General features: G+C 32.7%; 2 protein-coding genes and 2 pseudogenes across 2 annotated transcripts; all 4 read right to left on the reverse strand.

Annotated features, from left to right (window-relative positions):
* Positions 1-1245: 1245 nt before the first annotated feature.
* Positions 1246-4914, reverse strand: LOC146935016 (F-box/kelch-repeat protein At3g23880-like). Its single transcript, XM_085750242.1, has 2 exons — positions 3590-4914; positions 1246-1420 (listed from the first exon to the last, which is right to left on the reverse strand). Exon 1 carries the CDS (start codon positions 4755-4757, stop codon positions 3618-3620), a length of 1140 nt encoding a protein of 379 aa, XP_085606368.1. The 5' UTR covers positions 4758-4914; the 3' UTR covers positions 1246-1420; positions 3590-3617.
* Positions 4915-6690: 1776 nt separating this feature from the next.
* LOC146935017 (putative DNA (cytosine-5)-methyltransferase CMT1) lies at positions 6691-12478 on the reverse strand. The gene is made up of 20 exons (XM_085750220.1): positions 12085-12478; positions 11901-12000; positions 11672-11779; positions 11449-11568; positions 11238-11349; positions 10968-11137; positions 10797-10862; positions 10414-10683; positions 9845-9903; positions 9641-9707; positions 9213-9542; positions 9034-9102; positions 8838-8924; positions 8647-8734; positions 8402-8520; positions 8212-8313; positions 8086-8129; positions 7921-7990; positions 7545-7648; positions 6691-7085 (listed from the first exon to the last, which is right to left on the reverse strand). Exons 1-20 carry the CDS (start codon positions 12318-12320, stop codon positions 6911-6913), a joined length of 2496 nt encoding a protein of 831 aa, XP_085606346.1. The 5' UTR covers positions 12321-12478; the 3' UTR covers positions 6691-6910.
* Positions 12479-13091: 613 nt separating this feature from the next.
* On the reverse strand, positions 13092-14564 carry LOC146935018 (F-box/kelch-repeat protein At3g23880-like; annotated as a pseudogene).
* A 118-nt stretch (positions 14565-14682) lies between these two features.
* On the reverse strand, positions 14683-21979 carry LOC146935019 (F-box/kelch-repeat protein At3g23880-like; annotated as a pseudogene).
* Positions 21980-26059: the final 4080 nt, after the last annotated feature.

The raw sequence follows: 26059 nt of genomic DNA on the forward strand, positions 1-26059 counted from the left end.
GACTCGACTCATTTCCAGCCCTTCCAGCCCTACTTTTGTGATACAAAACTCTTTTTTTTTTCTTATGTGGTGGGCGGGGTTTGAACCTCTGACATTGCATATTTTATGCATTGTCCTTGCCAACTGAGCTAAACTCACAAGAACGAACTCTTTCTTCTTTTTTTCAATAATATGTTAAAATTTGCAATAACTTTAATTTGATACGATTTTAATTTAAATGATCAAAACAAAATATAATTAATTATAACAAAACAATTTGACTTAAATGATTAATAAGTTCTAAAAATTTAGGAGAATGAATTCGATTCATTAGTAGAACAATTATTCGTCAGACTTTACTTACCTCCGACAGAACTCATAATTACCGTAATTCATTTTTCTTAAAAATTGAAGGTTAACAAAAAAAACTATTATATCTTAAAATTGATCAGATTTTGATTTTGTTAGTGTCAATAAAAAGTGTACAAAATTTGGCTTGGCCTTTTAACCTGGCACGACCCAATAAAAATGGATAAGGTTTGATCCGGTCAAAATATAAACATCGACAAAAATAAAGGACATGATAGAGACAAAATGAAAATAAACAGGTTCGATTTACCGTATCAGGTTGAAAAATAGAACTGAAACATAGGCTAGTTATCTATGTAAATTCCACGACATAGTGAGTGGAGTTTCCAAATTAGGGTTAGAGTTCCAATGTGGGTATAACACTATCCAGTCTCACAACGTATAATAGTTTCTGGTACCATCCCTAAAAAAAACTGTCTTGCACCACAATTTCTTAAGGTTATGTTTGGTAACACAAATAAGTTAACTTATTGTACAAGTATATAAGCTTGTTCAAAAGTGGGGTGTCTAGGGTTCGAACCCCACTACATATAATATGTAATATCACTACCAATTGAACTAAGCTCGCGAAGATAAATTACCAGCTAAAGCTAAGCTCGCTCGGATCAATTAAAATAATCTTTTTTTTTTTGTGGTGTCTGAGGTTCGAACCCCGGACCTTTGCATGTATTATACATAGTCTTTACCAACTGAGATTAGCTCATAGTGACAATTAAAATAGTGTTTGTGTTGTCTTTTATTTTTACCGTTTAATAATAATATATCATAATTTTCATACAACCAATATATCATATTTATTAGTACTAGTTAAATAAAAAGAGATTTAAATTCGGTTTGTTTCGGTTGGACGAAAGAAATTAAAATACTAACATCTAAGAATTTGTTAGTTACTGAAAGTCGACAGATTACTAGGTCACTTTAATTGGATATTCTTCAAACCTCTCATATCATAGGCATAACAGATATAAAGTCCAACACAAATCCATTTATAATAAAAAGAAAAAGAAACTCCAGCCAACACAAATCTCTTGGGAAGTTCCACAGCCATTGCTCACCATCATCTTCAAGAAAGCTGCAAAGCACAACATGAACATAAGCAATTCAGACAGTGCATGCTACACAATTAGATAAAAAAGTGCAAAGCATAAATCATATAAACAATTAAACTCAGGTAGGTAGTAACAACAAAAAGTAAACTATGCTCATAAGGTTGGGACCAATTTTCAACAAAACAATAGCCATTCTCCAACCACCTATTAGATGCATATTCTCAATCTACATATAGGTTCCTACTTTCCTTCTCTCTTATGCACAGCCTAGTCAAGTTAGCCGATGTTCAAGTTAAGCTGAATAAAACTCCTAATTATAATGTTAATAACCATAAGGAACTTACTTAAAAACTTGATGCAACCTTATAGTTGTCAGCATAACATTTATTAGTTAATTAAGATAAACTATGCCTTATACAGAGGTCATGAAGACTCCAATATACACACTCCTAAAACAATATCCACACTCTTAAACAAAATTAATTAAAGAGAAAACTTGTAAATTAATGGGAAAATATACTCCAATAGCAGAAGCACAACACAAAATAGGTCTACAAGTACAACAAAACTCAGAAAGCAATTGCAATGACCAACCAAATCAAAAACTAAAAGCGATTTAGCAAATAAAAAGACACCTATCAACCACATGAAGGAGGTCAAATCGCAAGCAAGATCGAAACGACCAACTGAATCAAAAACTGAGACGATCTGCAAAGCGAATGGGATGCACTTGCTCAACATTTTCTTGAGAAAATTTCTCGATGGAAATCATAATTAAGAGAAAAGTATAAAAAATGGAAATAACATATAAGATCAAGCAAGATCAAAATTACTTGATGAAGGAGGTTGAATCGCAAGCAAGATCAAAACGACCAACTGAATCAAAAACTGAGACGACCAACTAAATTCTTTCTCATCATTTTCTTGAGAAAATTTTCATTGAAACTTCATTGATTTTTACTTCTTTCTATTTTATTCTTGAAGTTTCTTTTTACTTCTTTCTATTCTATTCTTGAAGTTTCTGATCAAGAATCTAAATTTCCTCCAAAAAAATAAAAAGTACTACTTTGGTTGATCTTCATCTCCAATACACTCACCTTTCAATCCAACTGACTCCAATTCTAACTCAACTTGATACTATCTCAGTTTTCACGTTTTATAGAATTTATTGATAATAATTACAGATTGCAGAAAATCAAAATATATCTTGTGACCAACATATGGAGAAGGATCTTAAGAATGAGACTCAGAAGATGATCTGATCACCACTGATCAGTAAGAGGTTAGTGGTGGTGATGACGTAGCAAGTATCAAAAATGAAGGAGCGCCAACAGAATAAAGGTGTTGATGATGTAGCATTGACTGATTCTTCTATCAACATAACATGTAAGAAAATAAAAGATGGACCTTCTGTAACTGAAATTATTTCTGCAGAAACTTCATCCAAGAAATTATGCCACTACACAAATTTTCAAAATTATCATTGAAGCTTATTCTTCTCTACAACTTCATGACCCAGTTGCATTATGCAAACTCTTCCCAGTTGATAGAATGAAAAAAGCAGCACCAATAGTTGAAGCGACTTACTAGTTTATGATGATTTACATTTACTGATAGGCAATTACCTAAATTCAACCAAATAACTATATAATTGCATTAAACAAAATCAGGAACAAAGGTGAATGAGATTGTTGAATTCGAAAGCTGCGAGCAAAAAAGGCAGCTTCACTGCAAAACATCTAATATGTCCCAAATAAGCTTTTTCATAAGCCAAAATCCTGTAATTATAACCATCTACTTCCTTTAATCCCTAAAAAATACCTTTCATCTCATTGCTAAAACAATTGTTAAAAACTAATATTCAGAGCTACATATGTACTAAAATTGGATATTCAACATTCTTTAAAAAGTGATATCACATAGTATTATATAACATACTCAGTTTAGTTCATAATGCATTATGCAAGATTTGAAGCAAACATTAAGAAATTTGTGGAGTATTAAGCAAACCTTATAACATCAAACTAGTAACCCAAATCCTAGAAAATCAAAAGACTAACCATTTAATGCAATTCACGACTGTGGACTATATAAAATATAATGCAAAATGTGAGAGAATCAACAACTTAAATTAACGAAACTATTGAAAATCAGAGAAGGCGTAAAATAAATAACACAAACAAAAAACTAACCATATGTATAATGCCGTTGAATCCTCGCTTAGGGCAATATCAAACTGTCAATGTAGACATTTGAGCATATCAGTTGATAGTTGTTTTCAAACTCTGGAATATTCAAAGTATCAGTCTTGGAATCATAAACAACCAACTTCCTCTTGCGACTTCGCGTATCAAAAAACCCCATCAGCAGTTGGTCATCCTCAGAAATATATAAAACAGTATAGGGATCGAGACCCCGACCTTGCATGTTACGAACACTTACATTATACAATTTAGTCCAAGATTCTTGATTTCCATACTCCTTCATAATCCAAACATCGAAAAACATATCACTTCCTGCAAAGACACACAAGCAACCCCTCACCACACCCAAAGTCCAATTAACATTTTGAATCTCATAATTAGGTAGTAAAAGCTGATGATATGACTCATTCTCTAAATCAAGAGAAAGAATACTTGAATAATCACTTGGCAACCAATTAACAGTGCCACTCACAAATATTCCCGATCGAAAATTGAGGTGATCATATGGGATGCCCTCTATTCTTCTCCAACGATCAGTACCCAAAGTATTAACAAAAACTTCATTATTGGAGTAAACAACAATGACCTTATAATTATCAATGAAACCATCATATCCAAAGCATATGCCAACAAGACCACCTTTGCGTGAATTTTCCAATGGAGGCAATAACTTAAATTTTCTAATGGAAGGGTTCCACAGAAAATAAGAACCAGGTTTGAGTATGCCGCAAAAGATGCCATCGCAAGAGCACCTTACGCTAGCGTAATTAGATCCATTAGGAGGGTAAAGTCGTGTCTGTGTAACAATGGTAGAAGTAGAAAAAATGGATGGGATTGGGGAATCACACAGAAGCGACTCACTCGAGATGTGGTCGATACATGTTAACATGAGGTGGTGACGCTTGGTTGACAATTGAAGATGTTTCTTTGCGAATTTTGGATTGGAAATCAGAGAATTAAAGAACTTACAGAGGCATCGAAGTTGTACGAGTAATTTGACGGGAAGCCTACACAAAATCTCTGGCAGGATATCGAAGGGAAGAGTGGGAAGCTGGGTTCCGGTGAATCGCTTCCTGTGAGTGTTGGTTGTTTCCACCGTGAGTGATTGAGAAGAAACGACGTCGTTTGGGTGTTCCCCATCACTACCCTGCGCCATTTCTTCGTTTGTTCGATCGCGAGAGAAATAGAACAGAAACAGAAGCTAGCTAGTTATCTATGTGAATTCAATGGCGGTTCCAAAATTAGGGTTTGAGTTCTCAATGGAGGAGGATTCTATTCTATGTAGCGTAGCAAAACAAGAATAAAAATTGTTTCCGAGAAAAGGAAACAGTCACGCTTACTACTATATGGATGAGGATTGAGTAGGTTTGAGTTCCTAATTGGTTTTCCTCGTGATTTTATCCCTTTTTTTTTTTTTTGTGAAATCTTATCCCATATTTTAGGGTTAATTAAGTTTTTATTCCCCATAAATATTTACAGTTTTGTTTTTAATCCCTACAAAATAAAATCACACTTTTAGTCCCTGTGACATTTTCCTTAAGCATTTTAGGGACCAAAACTCTTGATGGAAATTTTTGTCAGGGACTAAAAGTGTTTATGGAAAAATTTATAGGGACTAAAAATGCTGATGGAAAATTTTATAGGGACTAAAAAGTGTGATTTTATTTTGTAGGGACTAAAAACAAAACTGTGAATATTTATAGGGACTAAAAACTTAATTAACCCCATATTTTAATATTATTAATTTCTTCTTTATTTCTTTTACTAAATTTTAGATATATAAAATTATGGTTAATATGTTCTAACTAGATCGTCTACCCGTGCTACCGCACGGGTCATATATTTTTACAAACATAATTCAATGATTTATATTTTAATCGTAAGTTTAACAATAAATCACTATGACTAAGTTACGTTAAATATTTGATAAAAGTCGAACGTATTCGAAGAAGTAAACCATGAACTTTGCAATAGTAGACATACACAATAAGCAATGTATCGTAAACTAATGCATCGGTAATGTCATCAAACACATAACCAAAATACAGCTTGATGGTGATAATGTTCACCCCTTTTAACCAATGATCAAAGTGTCGTCTGCATATTGTAAATGTGTAAAGCGCTCCTCCCCTTGATCAAATTTGTAACATTTGAACTTCCCCATCTCTATTGCTCTTTTCATCATGTTAAAACTCTGCAACAATAGCGGTGACAACGGATCTCCTTGTCTCAAACCGCGGCCCATTCCAAATTCTTTTGTAGGACTACCATTTACCAACACTGAGACTGATGTTGTCTTCAAACATTCTGATATCCATCGTCTCCATTTGTCATGAAACTCCATTTTCTGCATTACAAAGTCTAGAAAGTTCCAGTCAACCGAGTTGTATGCCTTCTCAAAGTCGAATTTAAAAAGTAAGACTTCTTTTTTCCTCCTCTTAGCCTCATCACCAATTTCATTTGCAATTAAGATCCCGTCCAATATTTGCCTTCCAGAAATCAACGCCGATTGAGTTCTGAAATAACTGAACCAATGCCTTTTTTTTAATATATTAGCCAACACCTTTGATAAGACTTTGTAGATGCATCCTATTAGAGATATAGGCCTAAAATCCAAAATTTTCACCGGACTTTTCTTCTTTGGGATCAACATCAATAGTAAATAAATTTCTGCACACACTTAAAACTAAATTTTAAACTACCCAATAGCTCAATATTTCAATGCAAACATTGCTTTTTGATTCAAACATCATCGGGGATATTATAATCAATACTATTCAATATTACACTAAACTCACATCAAACCGGTTTACTTTTGAATCCGTTCATTTAAAGATAAACACCACTTTAGTGAAACTTGTGATTTAATGCACATAAAGCTACAATGTTATGCAATCGTTTCCTAATTTTAGCATATGAAGACGTCATACAAAGGTGAGGCCTGAGGTTAAAAGTATGAGTTTGGGTTCCATTTTACTAAGCCATCCTTTTTTTTTTTTTTTTTGAAGGAAAGCCATCCTTAAAACTTCCAATTTAACAAGAAACATAGAAAGGGAGTTGATGATAACATATGATATGAATAAAAATTAATGTAAATATAACTTCAATTAAATTCAAGAGTAACTCAATCACAGTTGTTAAAACATTCACACTTAACAAAAATTAGTTGAAAATTCCAAAATCATCACCAAAGTGTGAATCATAGATCACTATAAATAATGTCATCAATTGTACAAACATTCAATCATACAATTCCATGGTGAAATATAAAAAAAGGGGCAAGACATGACTTTATGAGAGAGGACAAGCTCAACTTGAATCATCATCATCAACTGTATCTAAAGAAGGGGCAAGACAACTTGGGTACTTAAATGGGATAGTTGTCAAAGGCTTGTCATCAGAAAGTCCTAGAATAGCCAAACCTAATGTGTATCCAAGGGCAAGGGCTACGGGAACAGCAACTGCATTTCCAACTTGAGTATACCTGCATTGAAATTAGAACCACTGAGTATCCTATTATACATAATGTAGGTTATAGAGAATGTTAACTCAAACTATAACTACATTTACACCACTAGCTACTAACTAAGAAATTTTACGTCAAGAGACCTAAACAGGTATGAACCCTTAGGACAGTTACTGAACAGTTATTGTGCAATCATGTAATGTAAATTAATGTATTTGTATGTTTGTAATATATAAGGAAGTTAAGGTTAAAATAGGTTAGTGTGTTTTTGGTTAATGAATTGAAATGGAGAGATTCCAAGCTATCAATCTGGAAGGGAAAACCAAACAGTCAATCATCTTTGTGTCTTGAAACATCATAATCGATGTATGCATGTTATCATATAAAAAATATTAAAATAATACTGATACACTTCCACAAAAGGTTATTTACTGCAAAATTTTGTTTTCATAATTAATTTTGGCCTATAGTACATACCTTGCTTTGGTAGGGCCGCAAAGTTTATAGCAGTCTGGAAATCCCTGCAGCCTAGCATTTTCTCGAATGCTAAGAACTCTGTCTTGTTCCGGGTGGAGAAGAACCTGGAAACAGAATTAGACCAGAGTTTGAGAAAATGCATAACCACACATGAAAAAGAGAACAATCTAGAAATATACTGCCACTTACACAAGTCCTAACAATTTACATTGCCAGATATGTTTTAATTGAAAAATGTTAAAATGATCATCCCAAGGAAGATAGCAAATAGCAATTCTCAAATGCAACATTTTTAAAGAGATTTCACAAAGGGAAAATCACATAAGTGGCATTAGTTTAACAAACAAAATATAATATAAACAACTTCAATAATAACCTGATTATGAGGTTCTGCTCTCGTTACAACAGTAGAGACAATTTCGTCCCACCAAAGTCGACCAAACGGCCTAGTAATTTTATAAGATACATAAGAAAATTCAATATAAAGGAAATAAACAGAAAATATGATGATCGAAAATAGACAGTGTGCATATATACATACTTAGAGGAAGTCCCTTTAACAAATGACATGGCATAATCTGGAACCTATTCAAAAAAAAAATGTTTGTGATCAACAAAGAACTAGCTTGAAAATAAACATGTCCCTAAGACAACACAAGAGTAATACCAAAGGCTTCCCAGATTTTAGCCACTGTCTTTCAACATTGGGGTCCCATTCCACTTTATTCCCCTTCACAATCACACCTTTTAAGTCCCTGAAGTTAGACCCCTATAAAGGCAAGTAGGCACAATTAAAATACACATGGAGTAACAAAAAATAAAATAGTAGACATGATGTCAATTCTAAGATATGGAACCTTCTTGTGTGGAATGTGGCAGGCTCTCTCATAATCATCTTTATTTAATTTCAATGGGAAGTGATCACATAGCATTCCACTTGGTGTGCTTTCATAGTCAGCTGAATAATTCACCATCTCTAGAAAGCGGAAAAAGTAAGATCAAGCCCAGTAAATGTTAATGCATGTTAATCCACTTGGTGTGCTTTCATATTGCAGACAACCATGATATACTTCAAAATTAAAAAAATAAATACAAATCATACCGCTTCTCTTTAAGCGGATATATTTCTGAAATTCTGACCGAGGAGCATCCCCGTAGCACCTTTCATCCTGGCTCTCGTCATTTTTAATCTGTTTGATAAAAAATAAAAAACAACGAAAGAAATGGCATCAAAATTTTATAAGAATCAAACAAACTATATTTGTAATGTATTTGTGAGCAAAATGAACATACTGGAGGGAGATCATCTATTGCATCCTTAAGATAAAGTGCTTCAGCCAGCTGGCACTTTTCATTTGTGGCATAAGCAACTGTAATATCCTGCATTATGACAATAGCGAGAACCCATGGATTAAAACTTTACAATCACAAAATGTATTCCTTATCAAAGAAAATGGCACAAACATCCTTAAGCCTATTAGTTCCTTACTTGGAAACCAATTGGAATGACAGATCTTGATTCAACCTCATGAGTTGGTAATGGAAATGCAGGCAATTTCTACAAACAAAACAGTAGATGAATCATTAGCCTTGCATTTGAAAGACTTAAAAGATGAACTAAAATATTACACCAGAATAATTATATTGTAGTACAAACAATAGGCTTACTTCAGTGGGAAGAGCTCCCCAAAGAAAAACGCGCATCCGAAATTGGGGAAGGCCATAAGACCCTGCAGCCATCATTCCCATTCTAGCTTGATAATTCATGGCTACAAGACGGCCTAAAGCATAACGTCCCAAAAACCCACCAACAAATTTCAAAATGTCAACCACATTCTCCATGAGTACGTATCTCGGCTTCAAGAAATCAATGATATTCATATAGACCATTAATTGCATATTTTTAACATCCTGAAGGGGTGCGTTTTTGTTCCTGAAGCGATTAAAACCAGAAACACCTTGACAAGGTGGTCCACCACAAATAACATCAGCTTGACCCTGGACAAAAATAAAGTAGTACAAAACCAGTTGATAAGTCATTAAAGGTGAAAGAAGAGGTTGAGTGCAATCCAATAACAAGGAGTGGTGAGACTCACAGGAAGAGGCAATATCTTATCTTTATATCCTGTTGTAACAAAATCTCTCAAGGCATCCTTACAATCACTGTTACCATTATAAATACAATCACAGTTAGAATCTTGCATAGACTTAGCAATAAGCACTATGTAACACATTAGTTTAGTGATGCAAAGGTAAGGACATCATTAATAAGAATACATATTTTGAAATCTGGAGATTACCTCAAGCCTTCAATTGGCTCCCATGTATCGTAACTGGAATCGTAACCCTTCCACTGCACCTGAAGGATTAAAAATTTATTAAAAAAAAAAAAAAGTAATGACCGCTAACTAAAGTGTCAATACATAAGTTAAAACTACAAGAAACGTTGTGTTTAAAATATAAACCATGTACGAGATGTATCTATGCACATTTTCATAAACAAACTAGGATCATAGATATAGTTATAAGAGAAAGTAAATTATCCAACGCACTAGGTATGTAACAAACCCACAAGTTAAAGTTATAAGAAAAGTCGTGTTCTAAAATGGAAACCTAGTGCAAGAAGATATCTATGCACATTTTAAGAAATAAACTAGAATCTAAGATATATTAGGCTAGGATCCGTATGTTTGTGCAGCAAAAAAAATAAGCAATGAAGACACTTCTAAATAAAGTAAATTTTTAGTCCTCTCAAGAGATTTAATTAAGTAGAGGCTATAATATGTTGACAACACAAATTGCAACAGTCCTTATAATTGATTTAATTATGAAAATCAACCAAGTTATGTGAAAGTTTAAGCAAACTTACTTTAAAGTACAATCCTAGTTTTTCGTCTTTGTTGACCTTTTTTTTGGCTTTGTTGGGATTGCCATAGCAGACGGCAAGTAGCTTTTCAACCTCAAACTCCTCAGAATCAGATGAATCATCCACAACTTCATCATTAGCTTCTTGACCAGCTTCTTCACCATCATTCATATCAGAATCTGAACTTTCAGATCCATTCAATACAAACTCTTCGCACAACCTTGCCCACTCTTTAAGCAAACTTAAGAAGTTTTCAGCAGTTTCATTTCTCACCTGAATTTCACATTTTATGTAGCAATAAAAAAACATTAATAAGAATGTGAATAAAGAACTATGAACAAAGTTACAACGACAAGCGTAAACTACAAGATAACAACAAAACATACATGTGTTTGAGGATGATTAAGCTTCAAACTTTCACATGCATGCTTATTGATGTCAACTGCCCACCTCTTCAAAGTCAAAAACAACAACATTATTAGATCTGTAAAAAAGAAATTCTATAAAAGCAAAGTTAAAAATAAACCAAAAAACTTAATACAAATTAATCTCAATACCGTGACAAGTTTAATGCCAGATTTAGAAGCTCCAAAGCAAAGTCCCGTGGACATAGCTCCACAACCGGCATACAAATCCAATAAACTCCACTCTGATTTATCAGCGGCAGCGACATTAGATCCAGATTCACTGGAAATTGTAGAGGTACTGCTTTCTATTCTTACTGGTTCTGTATCAATTGTACAAACAACAGCCAATGTAAAAAAAAACAGTAAAGTTCCATGCACAAACATTAAAAAAACATCTTAAACCAAGTACAAAATTCATACCATTAGAAGTGTTGGAGAATGTTAGATACGGCACAGTGTACTTCATATCAAAATATAGCTCACAAGCAGGAATCTTCTTCTTATTCTTCTTCTTTTGTGCAGCTAAATCAACCTATATAGTACAAAGTTTCATCAATTTTCAAACACTAACATCCTTTCAACGCAAATTTATAAAATTACACAAAAGAAAAGGACAACACAAATCACTTACATCAGGTTTAACTTCTGCAATCTCTACTTTCCTAAGTATAGAACCCAGAGGGTTTTCATCTTTAACATCAGAGATAAAAACCCTCTTTTTATCAACAAGGCGACCATGATTCTGTAAAACCTACATTCATATTCAAATCATCAAAATCAACAACAGTATTAAACAGTGAAACAAATAAAAAACAGAGACAGTTATAAAATAATAATAATAAAAAAAGAATTACCGTGTCTTGTGCTCTGTAAAACCACTGGGCAGTAAAGAACTGTTGTTGGTCATCAGTTACAAACAGTTCAACGATTCTAGCAATATAATCCTTTTTCCCTTTTTCAGCCTAAACAAACAATGTTCAATAAATCAAGACAGTAAAATCAAAACTAACACCAAATCAAATGAATAAACCTTAAAATCACTACAAATTTTTGAACCTAAGACGAATTGAATAAAATACAAACCTGAACATAAGCATTATCATTGAGTTCATATATAATGCCATCAACTTTTGCTTTTCGGTAATGATACTTGGCTTTTATGCAATCATTATTCATCAAACCACTACAAAGCGCAATTGTATAGCAGTGAGGTTTAACTCTTATAATAAGATAATCAAACAAATAAAATACTAATAACAATACTCACTCTTTATTCGAGTACCGGTGAGGCCATTTGGATTGAGCTTCGTCGGCAGGAATAGGTTCTCCAACAAAACAGATTTTGCCGGCTGATCCTTTCGTTACTCTCTTCTGTTTGGAAGGAAGAAGTGAAACAATGGCTTCTTCAACTTCAAAATCTTGTTTGGAAGATTTTTTGGCCTTCTTTGGTTTTGAAACAACATCATATTGTTTGGTTGATTGACGAATGCGTTTTGTAGTCATTGTTGATTGAAGAGTTTATTTTTGCTGCTGAGAAAGAGGGAGAGCTGAAAAATGAAGTGGAAGAAGCAAAAAGAGACGTTATTGTTATAAAAGAGAGGAAAAAAGGGTCGTTCGTTTTGAATGGTTCCTACAAGAGCGGGAATTTCCACTAAAATTTTGCTACTTGAGTTGAACCCGCTCAATATAAATGGTAGAAATTAAATTAATTAATTAATTGTCTCCTTTATTTATTTTGACTCTGAAGCGGTGCCTCTTTGTGTGTGATTGACTGACTATCTATACCGTTGTTTCTAGTTGTTTATCTATACCGTGGTTTCCAACCCACCAAAGGCAGGCGATTAATCCGACTCGTGCGTAGAGGCATGCGCACTGGCCAAACGTTGTTTCCCTTGGGAATCGAACCCAGTATTCCCCGTGTAATGAGCTCCTTGCCACTCGAGCCTAAGCAACTTGGTTAGTTGACTTTACATTTGTTTACTTGTGGAAATCCAATTCTCTCGTTTATTTATCGTGTAATGACATATAAATTGTTAATTAAATCTCAATTATGTCTTATTAGTAGCTGTCCATTGACTTACTTAATAGTTAAGTGTATGTTTGTCTTTTTGTTCAGAAAAATTGATTCTAGTAAATGCTAGAAATTAAATTAATTAATTGACTCCTTTATTTATTTTGACTCTGAAGCGGTGCCTCTTTGTGTGTGATTGACTCACTATCTATACCGTTGTTTCTTACTGGTGCCTCTTTGTTTTTTGTTAACAAACAAATAAATTAAAATCAAAATTCTGCAGATTTCAATGACCATTAGTTAACAATGAACAATGATGCAACATACAACTAGAACAAGTACAAAATAAACAGCATAACAGAAACTAACATTAAGACCAAGGCAATATTAAACTCTCAGCGGAGACTTCTGGGCCACAATACCTTGAATTATAAACACTCTTGTTTAGAAACTTAGGAAACGTAAAAGTGTTAATCCTTGAATCGTAAACAATCAACTTGAATGTCCAAACTCCAATAGATTCAAGCAACACTTGATCATCCTCAAAAATATATACTGCCTTGTACAATCTATATGACTTATTAGGATCTCGCATGTAAGAAACAGTATACAATTTAGTCCAAGAGTCTTTAATTCCATATTCCTTCATAAACCAAACATCATGACCAGAAAGCATACACAAGCAATCCCTTAAGACACCCAAGGTCAAGAAATTATCACCTACCTCTCCATAATCCGGCTTCGGAACCTCTTGATAAGTCTCATTTTCTAAATCAAGAGAAACAATAAAGCATATGGACTTTCCCTAAACTCATGTTTAGACGCCAACCAATTAACTGTTCTACTCACGAACTTTCCCGAACACTCAACAGGGACACCACCAAAGGGGAACTCTTGAATGTTCTTCCAAAAATTGGTACCCAAAGTATAAACCTTCACCTCAGTTTTGCCAACAAAATTAACAATACTATCTGATGCATTGTAATACGAAACAGCAACAACCTTGTAATTATCATTAACATGATCATAGCCAAAGCCATAAATTGTGCTTACATAGCTTGTTGCTTCTGGCTTTTGAAAAGAGGGCAATTCCTTGAATTTTCCAAGGGAAGGGTTACACAATACGCATAAACCAGCAGAATATTGGGCAAGACAAAGAATGCCATTACAAGAGCCAACAATGTGATCCAAATAATGTCCGTCACAATTGTATGGAGGAAACTCGAGCTGGGTGACATTGGTGGTTCCGTCTTTGGTGAAAAGGGAGTCAAGTGGGTAAGAAGTGAGAACGATCTTGCATAAGGGATAAGAGTAGCTTAAAAAGTGAATGCAACGTGTGGTTGATAGACGAAGGTGCTTCTTCATAAATTTAGGACGAGAGATTAGAGAATTCCACGACTTACAGACACATCGAAGTTGAAGGAGGAGCTTCACAGGTAGTCTACACAGGATTTCTTCGACAACATCCAGTGGAAGAGTGGGTAATGGCTGGGTGCAAAGCAAATCATCAGATGAAAGTGAGGGCGGTGGTGATGCTAGGGGTACAACGGAGAACATGTTGTTGAAGAGTGAAATTTCATCTTCGGAAGAAACTGAAGGAGGTGGGACACATCGAAGTTGAAGGAGGAGTTTCACGGGTAGTCTACACAGGATTTCTTCGACAACGTCCAGCGGAAGAGTAGGTAATGGCTGGGTAGAAAGCAAATCATCAGATAAAAGTGAGGGCGGCGGTGATGCTAGGCTGTGACAAAGATAAATTCGAAAAATAAAAAAATAACATAAACAAAAACTAACATATATGTATCAGTTGAATCTCATACTCAAGTGACATAACACCACATCTACATCCTAGCATCAAGAACAAGGCCATATTAAACTCTCAATGCAGACTTCTGGAATGTTTGTCAAATTAGTAGACTTAAGAGTACCGTTTTTGAAATAATAAAGAATCAAATCTCCTAAAATGTTTAACAGCACTTGATCATCCTTAAAAGCATATATTGCTTTGGCGTAGACATGAGTTCTACTAGGATCTCGCTTGTAAGGAACAGTAAACAATCTAGTCCAGGACTCTTTTTTTCCATATTCTTTCATAAGCCAAACATCATCGCCACAGGTCAAGCACAAGCAATCTCTCAAAACACCCAAGGTAAGCATGTTACATACATCTACCCCTCCATATCTAGGAGGGGAAAGCTTTTGATAAGACTCTTTTGATGAAAGTTTTAGTGTTTAACCATAGATCACTAGATACAAATTATAGCATATCATCAATAACAAAAAGAACAAGAGGTTGTGTACCTTTGAATTAGGTTGATGAAGGATAACCGTAGACAACACCGACAACTATGAGAGGGTAACTACCCTCATTCCGTCTAGCTCTAGGTTTTCTCACCAATCTTCAGAATAATTAACCGTCTAATGGGATGACGTTTAAATAGCTAAACGGCTGAGGGCAGGGACCTCTCATTGGGCTTATCTAAATGGTCCAACCCATCACGGTCCATTTAGTAACAAAAGTCCAATCACTCAAATTCATCATATAATTAGTGCTTAACACAATAGACCATAATTTATATTATGACATCAACTTATAATAATTGATTATTGTTGATCCATAATTGATTAATTAAATAATTAATCCAACAATCTCCCACTTGGATGACAATACTCAATTACTGAAAAAATAAAAAAATTCACTTGTCATAAAGAATTTAAAAATTTAAAATTACATGTATGGTCAAAGCACTAATCATTCAAAAGAGAAGTAAGCTTTAATGCTGCAGAAATTGAATCCGATAGGGAAAACAAATCATACAGATCAAAGACTCACTTTTCTAACAAATGATGAATCTATAGTGACACGTTTGAATTAAAAAGAATATGTCACTAAAGAATAGCCCAAGCATTTTAAAAATGCTATAACAAACTCCTACTAACCCAAAATAACATAGACTTAATCAAATCATTATGAGTTACAATACTCATATATAAGTATGTGGTTAGTGGTTCTGCCAATGAGTTTTCAATTCCATAAAAGTCATATATCCACATAGGTATAAGAGTAGTAATTACTTATAGGGATAGCCTATAAAGAGATAGTAATTACATTTAGTCAAAGTCGATAAATGTTCTATGACATTCAATTAATCCAAGTTTTATAAAAAAAAAATGTGACTATGAAAATCCATAAAAGCAAAATAGGAAATTCAATAATCCCCAAATTGGATTAACATAGACACGTAGTTTAAAGAAAAAAATGTGGATTAATGTGGCCACTAGAATGTCAATAACAAAAGAACATTTATGATTATCTCAAATTATAAGTACCACATGAACACAATATCATACTCGACAGGAGTATTGATATTATACATTGTACTTACTATTTATGACCTCAAAAATGTAGAATGTTGGCAAAACAGAAGCACAATGTATATTTGCATGCCAAGAAGTTACTGTGCATATTCCAACAAAATTGACTTAAGCATCCAATTATGATGCTCATTGAGATCGATAGAATTTTAACATATATCTCAATATAATAGAATGAGACTAAAGTTTAAAGTCTCTTAAGCTATGCCATATTTTATAGTGTGCACAAGAGTATATGGCGATAACGACAATAATATTGTGTACACATTTCTCTTGATCTCACATACATACATATATATATAAACAAGAGTGAGAATTCTCATTTGAGCTCATAATATATAATATTGTGTACACACTCCCACTGATCCCACATATATATAAACAAGAGTAAGTGGGATTCTCATTAGTGATCACTGATACAAAATATTATAATAATGTAATATTCAACAGTGGGATACTCAATTACTAGTGCAAGATTATCAACATAAGTGGTTATATAATTTTAGCCAATAGAGTTTCATGAACTCAACCACATATTTTGCACATGAGCATAGCAGAATTATTAACACAAGTGGTAACTCAAAGATAATATGAAACCCCATAAATACATATTTTATCAATGGCAGATATTATCAAGAATTGGGTTTCGTAGTTAACCACATATTCTGCATTTACAATTAAGGAGAACGTAAATTTTCATTTAAGAATTTTATAACACAAGATCTCCTTTTCACAATTAAAATTCCACAGAATTTTATAAACATAGTAACCGTTATATGACAGAGTATGATGATTATATAAAAAAATTATCATCATATGAGTGAGATGAGTCTCTAAAAATAGGATATAAGACTGTTCACAATTTTAATAACTCACTCAAAACTCAAATGCTACAATTATACTTACACAAATTTGAGAAACAATTAGGTTACAAGCAGCGGAAATACACAAGACTTATATTTTATTATTATTGAGGATATAAGAGAAAATAGTCATAAGCTTCCATAAGTATTAAAGAATAGCAATAGCATAACTAATATCCTCAATATAAGTCTCTACAAAAATTTCATATCTAAAAATATGAAAACAAATAAATATATTTGTTTATGAGATATAGTTAGTTGACATGTAGAATTTTTCTCACTTGTTGAAGAATGATATTTTCTCCACTTGGTGGAGAATGATAGTTAAACTATCTTACCCACAAAAGGATGATTATGTTAAGTAATGTCATACCGATAGGGTATGTCCATCACGTTACACAATACATAGCAATAATTCTCCCACTTGATAGAGAATATACAATGATAGTTGAATTAAAAAGTTTGAAAGATATTTTAAATAAAATATTCAACTATTTCTCTATCACAAAATGATATGTTAAGTAACGTCACACCGATAGGGTATGTCCGTCACTCACATAACGAAGGGATATTAGCAATCCAAAATATTTATATATATATATATATATATATATATATATATATATATATATATATATATATATATATATATATATATATATAAGATCACAGTTAGGTAGAAATTTAATTCAAAATATAATAATATTGGATTGCAAAATTTATACAATTTTCTACATGTCTTTTAACTATGTAACTTACTTATATTAATCTCATTCAAGGATCTTAACGATAATAAGTAAGAACTATATCATCACAATGTACCATTCTTATGTCTTACAAAATTTAAACATTGATAGAGTATTATAATTGACATAAGTATAAACGTTTTAGGTACATTGAATAATAACAATTATATTAATAACAACACACCGATAGGGTATGACTGTTACCAATATAATGCTAATCTATTTAACAAAATTTGCATAATTGTACCCACGATAGGTGAGATTACAATTATACAAATAAATAATGTTTATACTTAAGAGAATATGATACAATAATATCATGCATAAACAATTATACTTAAATTTACTCAACTTCGGTCATATTCAAATGATAGAAAAATGTGCTTAACAATATTTTAAATTAGCACATCATAAATATGACTTTAGAATTTCTTTTATATGAAGTAGTATAATAACAAAAGTTGTTATTTGGAATAGAAGTGTGTCAAATAGTTTTCTAATTTATCCAGAAAAGAACTCTTAGAATAAAATTTTTCAATACTCCCACTATAAATTAGAAAAAACACAAATACAAAATGGAGCATTATAGTAAGAAAATAGTATATAACAACAGAGTTCTGTTTAGAATATTCTGAAAAAGGATTTCACTTCTATATAGGATATCATAATTGCACAACAAAAGAGAAGAAGAACTAAATTTCTTCATATGTGCAATAATAAGCAATAAGTCACAAGAGGATAAAATAATTAAATAACAACTTACCTCGCAGAGTGTGACATTCATCCTTATACTTAGAGCCACTGAATTTTGATGACTTAACGAGAATATCTTATAATATAGTCATCTCAAAAATATTCATCAATAGAGAATAAGCAATTATAAATAAGCATATGTGAGACTCTAATTATAAATCAATATGATTTATATAAGAATTCAGATGTAAGGATGATACATATACATATTTCAAAAATTGCCTCAATTCTTAATAAGTTGTTTTGATAATAATTAACAGATAAACAACAAAGAGACGTACAAATTTTAATTCATAATTAGAATTTTAGCATAAAAAATGCAACAATGCATTATTCACTATATATATAGTTTAATATTATTGTGATCCAAACATTTAATTGCGACAAGACACATAATTATATAGTTAATGGTGTTTGTCACAAAATTTAGAGTAATAAACTACGGGTCTAGATTAGAGAGTATAGTAGAAAGCATAGTGTATATTAAAGAGAAATATGCCAATTTTAGATTCAATTAATATAAATGACATATATATACAACTCACTATACTCATTTTGAAAACAAAATATTATGAGGACCCTTCAAAACAATTTGTGACAAGAATCAAAGACAAGTGTCTTAGTTTAAATATGTCGCCAAAAGAATGATCAATTAGTGAACTTTGGATCTTTATGCTAAGACAATATGAATTCAAGAATATCTTACATTAGAATATTTATAATGCCAAGAATATTTAAAATCGTAAAATATAAATTAATTAAACTTGGCATTAAAATTAACAAAATTGAGCCTTCTATAAATTACAATAGTAAATATAAGAGAGAATTTTCAAAAACAGTTTAAGCTCAAATATTGAGAATACATGATTTGAAATAAATTATTCTCAATTTAATCTATATATGATCTTTTCAAGATTTGACAAAATTTTGAAATCCATGCATCAAAAAATACAATATCAACAATTCTCAAAAATATATTAGTTTATACAAGATATTTGAGACAAGAATATAAGACTGAGTCTAAAGATTCTTCACAATACTAACACTTAAAAAGAATAATTTACATAAGTGTTATATTTTAGACTCAAATCTAAAGAATGCATGATTTAAAAGAACATATGATTCTCATATTAGTATACATCAATTATTTAGACATCTCATAAACTAATTTAAATCCCAATTTTTATGAGTACAAAATAAATCAAATCTCCTTACGAATATTTTGGGTGGAAGAAAAAAATTATATTTTTATCCCAAAATAATATAATATTTACTAATTAATTTGAGGGTATAAAATTCCTCAACACATTAATCTTGATCTACTTGCATCAAAATAAAATTCCAAAAAAAACTTTACCAAACAGTATAGAATAATAAATAACTATAATTTGGCAATTAACATGATAAAAAATTGGTATTTTCTAAACATCTCACGCACCCCAAAGCAGATGACACGTGAGGGCTTTCAACAAAATTGGAATTTTATATGTGCGTGTATTGCACGCGCCGGGTAACTTCTTCTCCGCCCGGATGGCCAAAAACGGGTCGAAACGACCCACGATTGATCCGATTGGATATCACTCATTAGTGGACGAAATTCGATGATTCAAGTGGGGTTGAAATCACGATTGAGAGACAAAGGGAAGCCATATATCAATTTTGGGGATTATCTCTTAATCAACGGATGTGAAGAATTAGGGTTCATCACAAAATCAAGTTTGGTTCTGAATTGATCAATTAAGTGAAGCCCTCATTAAATTTGAAGAGTCATTAATCTATTAAGGGAGATCATAGACCAAAATTGGGCTGTTAACCGAACCCCGAAGAAGGAAAAAACATGGTTTCTGGTGGATTCAGTAACGCATCATAATGATTCAAAATAATTTTTTTTTTTGAGATCGTACAGATCACACAGCAATATACCATTCATAGCAAAATTACCGATCAAGGGTAAACACAATTAATATAACTGTAGAGAATATCAAATCCATGATTTATAAACATGAAGAATGCTAGCATACAAGAATTAAGGTTCATGCTATTCAACAAAATGTGATTCTTTGATTTAATAGGATTTGCAGTATATAGTATTCAATCACGTAATGCAAAATTGTGATCGTGATACAAAACATAACAATCGTATTATAATTTATTTAAAGATTAGCCATAACATGTATCTAGTTGGCTCTGATACCAATTGATGAAAGTTTTAGTGTTTAACCATAGATCACTAGATACAAATTATAGCATATCATCAATAACAAAAAGAACAAGAGATTGTGTACCTTTGAATTAGGTTGATGAAGGATAACCGTAGACAACGCCGACAACTATGAGAGGGTAACTACCCTCATTCCGTCTAGCTCTAGGTTTTCTCACCAATCTTCAGAATAATTAACCGTCTAATGGGATGACGTTTAAATAGCTAAACGGCTGAGGGCAGGGACCTCTCATTGGGCTTATCTAAATGGTCCAACCCATCACGGTCCATTTAGTAACAAAAGTCCAATCACTCAAATTCATCATATAATTAGTGCTTAACACAATAGACCATAATTTATATTATGACATCAACTTATAATAATTGATTATTGTCGATCCATAATTGATTAATTAAATAATTAATCCAACATCTTTTGCCAAATCAAAAGAAACAATAAAGCGGTTACATACCGGGTACAATTTTTTGGAGGCCACTGCAAACCAATTGACGGTGCCACTAACAAATTTTCCTGATCCTCCAACAGGGAAACCACCAAAAGGAAACTCATGGATGTTTCTCCAAATATTAGAACCTAGAGTATGAACTTTTACTTCAGATTTGCGAACCCAAATATCACCACTTGTCCTAACACGAATACGGTAGTCTAGAACGACAATCACCTTATAATTATCCGTAGAATAATCATAGCCGAAGCCAAACATATTTATAATTTCAGAAGATACTTTTGGCTTCTCAAGAAGAGGCAACTCTTTACATTTTCTTATGGAAGGGTTCCACAATATAACTAAGCCTTTATAACCGCCTCCAATACAAAGGATTCCATCACAAGAGTTAATGAAGTAATCTCCATCAACATTGTTTGCAAAATACTCAAACCGTGTGAAGTTAGTGTTTATGTTCGTTAAGACAGAGAGGAGTGGATAAGACTTGAGAACATACTTGCGAATTGAGCTTTCTTCGTAGCTTACGAAGTGGAGGTGTCGCAAGGTTGACATGCTAAGGTGCTTCCTAGCAAATTTTGGATCGGAGATGAGAGATTTCCATGACTTGCAGACACATCTGAGTTGAAGGGGGAGTTTCACCGGTAACCTACAAAGTATTTATGGTATGAGGTCGAAAGGAAGAGTGGGAAGTGAATGGGCAGAAGAGAGTAATGTTAGGGTTTGACGGCTCTCTCTACTTGAAGCCATATCTAATAGTTCTACTCTCTCTAACCTAAACGATATCAATATGTACCGTTCTCCATAACAAATGTTCCTTTGCGTATTGTGGTTCTGACGGCGCTACCAAAGAAGGTTTGGGTGGTGAAATGGTAGGTGATAAATTGAGAGTTTAGGTGATGTGTCTCGTACATACTATGGTATATGAGCGAGGTTATTTTTTTATTTATTTTTATTTGTTTACAAGGGTTAAATAAATTTTTTGTATATATATATATATATATATATATATATATACCATATATAAAAAAATAGCCTATTTTGGTTATTTTGCACTGACTTTTTCTCTTTCTAAAATTACCTACAACTTTCAATTCAAATAGCACATACAACAAATAGATAAGAGTAAGTATTAAAATAAAAGTGTAACAAACGGTATGAATATATCTCTTTACTTACTTTTTCATTGTGTCAATTATACCCTTAATCAACTTTTTCGATAATAAAGATTGTAAAAATTGTTGTTGGTGTCATTAGCAAAATAAGAATTTAAATTATATTTTTTTGTTATAAATGTGAGTCGTGGAAGTGGAGGAGATTTTTTCCGTGGGAGGAGGGGTTGGTGAGGGAGTGTGCGGAGCAGCTTTTACTTGTGGTTTTGCAAGTTGGTGTGGCTAACAGGTGGATTTGAAACTTCATTCTTACCACATGTACACGGTCAAAAGTGCTTATAATCACTTGACTAGTTCAAATGTGACAATTAATGACCGCTGCAATCATATTTTATGGCTTAACAAATTCTGCTTAAGGTCAATATTTTTATTTGGTGGTTGTTCTTGAATAGATTAGCAACAAAGATGAATCTGTTTAGGAGAAATATTTTGGATTATAATGATTCTTTTAGTTCGCCTGCTTGCGGATTGGTTGAGGATCTAGATCATTTGTTCTTTTCTTGTGCTTTTTATGGTCAACCGTGGCTTTTAATATCGGGATGGTTAGGCATCTCAGCGACTCTTCAAGGTTCCTTATTTGAGAATGTTCTTCAGTTTGGAGGTCTTGGGATTTTTCTAACAAGTCTCGTTTGGCTTTTAATATTATATGGATTTCATCTCTTTTTACTATTCGGATGGACTGCAATATGTGGCATTTTCACAATAAATCAAAACAACTTCTATCTTTATTGGAAATGGTTAAACTCTAAACATTTTGGTGGTTTAAATCTTATTATGTTGTTTTTGATTTTGAGTATTCGGTTTGGAGGTTAAATCCTATATTATGTTTTCAGGTTGTAACTTAATTTTTTTTCTAGGCTATTTTGTGGTAGCTTGTGGATTGTCTTATTGTAATTGTTGGATACTTTAGTTTCCTTTGGTGCATCTTGTGCTAGAGGAGCTTGTGTTGATTTTTAATATAATCAGTTTAGCTTCTTCAAAAAAAAAAAATTTGAAAGCAACAAACCTTTATATTTTTAGTTTTAATCAAAATTAATTTTTTTTATAAAAACATTGTTTATAATTTTCAAACGTTAGAGAAATTAAAAGAGTAGAAAGATTGACATGTGAGTGCCCGTCTTTTCGCAAGCCTTATAAATAGTTTATAATAATATTACAAGAAGCTCTCCAAAAAAATTCTAATTGAGAATCAAACCTATCACCTTGAGGAGGAGCGTACTTCAAGGTCCCAAGCCAACAACACTACCAGACCAACTTAAGTTAAAAATTCATATTCAATTCATGTTTTGTTAAAAAAATGGCTTAAATATGTAAATGGTCCCTGTAAGTTAGCACATCATATTGGTTTTAGCCTCTGTATCTTTTTGGGGTTCTAAAACAACCCTTGTAAGTTAATTTTTTTATTTTCAAATTTAAAAACAAGATCTTCTTTTTCATCCCTTTGTTTTCTCTTGTTCATCTCCCTTCCAATGTCTTTATCTCCCTAGAAAAAGCTCTGAAAAACGCTACACTAACAACTAGAACAGTTTCTGTAAGTCCCCACGTGAGAGGCTCAGCCCAAAACGAAACAATAGTCTGTTGAATTCCTCTAAGAGGAATTGGACACAACACAACCCATTGAAGAGGTCTTAGATACCATATGTGCCATGGCTATGTATAGAGCGAGTCTACCTGAGGATCACCAAAAATTGTGTTTTTCCATCTAGGTCGGCAGTGTTTTGAGAAGACGACGGCATGTGGGGAATGTTGGAAGGAGCGTGGGGTGTGTCTGACGATGTGTGGGGTAGTTTGCTGGAGCATGGTTTTAATTAGGATGTGGATCAGAACATACCTTGAAATGCTGGAGTGGTGGGAGTTTTTGGGTCAGAATATGAGAATAGGGAACCATTTCCATTTTGATGGAACATACACAGAGCAAAGAGAAAATGAATTTGATTTGCGTTTATGTTTACGTTTGTTTGTGTGTCAGTGTTCCTAGAAAACAAAGGGGGTTATTGTTCTTTGCTCTGTGTATTGTCGGAAACTCTTTGGGTTATTGTCGGAAACTCTTTGGGTTTTGGCTATAGATAAGGGGGGGATGAATTAGTGATCATGAATGTCAGATAAAGAAACTGGCAAGGAGATGAATAGGAGAAAACAAAGGGATGAAGAAGATCTTGTTTTTAAATTTGAAAGTTTGATGTTTACATTTTTTCAATTTCGTCCCCAGATAAAGTCAACTACTCACTTATCATTTTGTCAGTCCACGTAAGCCATTAACGCCATCTCAGCCTTTGCCACATAGGCCTCCGTTTGCAAGCAACTTTTTCTTTACAGAAGTTTAACGTTAGGGACCAAAACCAAAAATTTAACAACTTACAAGGGTTGTTTTAGAACAAAAAAAGATACAGGGACTAAAAGCATAAACACACCAACTTACAACGACCTTTTATCTATTTAAGCCAATATTTTTTTTTTTAATGTTTTTACAACATTCTACACATTTATGTACAATTTCATTAAGGGTGTCTTTGTTTTAGGTTTACCAAATTTATTCCTAAGAATAACATTCTTTGGAATATAAAGATGGGAATTGTATTCCAAGGTATTTAGAAAAAGATGTTTGGTTAACATTATAATGTTCCTATGAACCATAAAAATAGGGATTATAATAGGTAATTACATATGGATTTATTCCCATCTTCATGGGAACTTTATTCCCACCCTTTTCTTTGGGAAAAATTTTCTATTCCCAGGAACATTTTATACCCGGCAATAAAATTTGGTAAACTTGTAACAAACATAGGCATATATTTATATCGTTTTATTCACGGGAATCTCCGAAAATAACTTGAAACAAACACACCCTAAAAAATCCAAAGGCTACACATTAGTTGACTTGAAAATAGAGACCAAAAGTGGTGATTGAAAATTTTATATTTTAGAGGGACTAAAACGAAAAATTGGTATATTCATAGGGACGAAAAGCTGTTTATCATTCTCTAAAAGTTCTCAATGTGTAACTATGATTTAAGATATATTTAACATAAACATATCTACAAAACTATATGTAGCATCAAACTAAAGGACATAAATACATGTTTGAAATAAAAGGAAAAGAAGAAGCTTAACAAAAGAAAAAACATGTTATTATTTAAAAATTCTCGTTGAGTTTCTATGAGTATTGAGTTGGGAAATATAAGTTTAATTGTATTTATCTTATATTGCGGTTTAGTTCGGTTGAAAAATGGTCCCAATACGACAGAACTAAATGCTATTTTTTGCGGTTTTGATTTGGATCGGTTCCCTTTGTGTTTCTTCCATTTTGGGTTGGTTGGGTTTTAAACACACCGTATTTTGTTTGTCAAAAAAAAAAACACACTGTATTTTTTTTATTTTGAGAGAAACACCGTATTCTTTTATAAGAGTTTTAGGCTATTTTTTGAGTAAATGAAATTAAACTATTTTAATTGGTGCCCAACAACAAAAATAACTTCCTTCTCTCAAAAGAAAAAAAAAATAACTTCCCCCTAAAATAAATCCCCTAAGCATAACTACTTTTCCACGTTTCAAACATCCTATTTCGGAAAATATAAGTAAAATCACAAAGGACGGAAAGTGCTCAAACCCTTCTTCCATTGTGTGTTCTTCGTCTGAAAAGAGAATACAAAAATAAAGA

Source organism: Medicago sativa, chromosome 3, assembly GCF_051527215.1.
Source record: "Medicago sativa cultivar Bolivia chromosome 3, Bolivia_mono, whole genome shotgun sequence".
Lineage (NCBI taxonomy): Eukaryota > Viridiplantae > Streptophyta > Magnoliopsida > Fabales > Fabaceae > Medicago > Medicago sativa.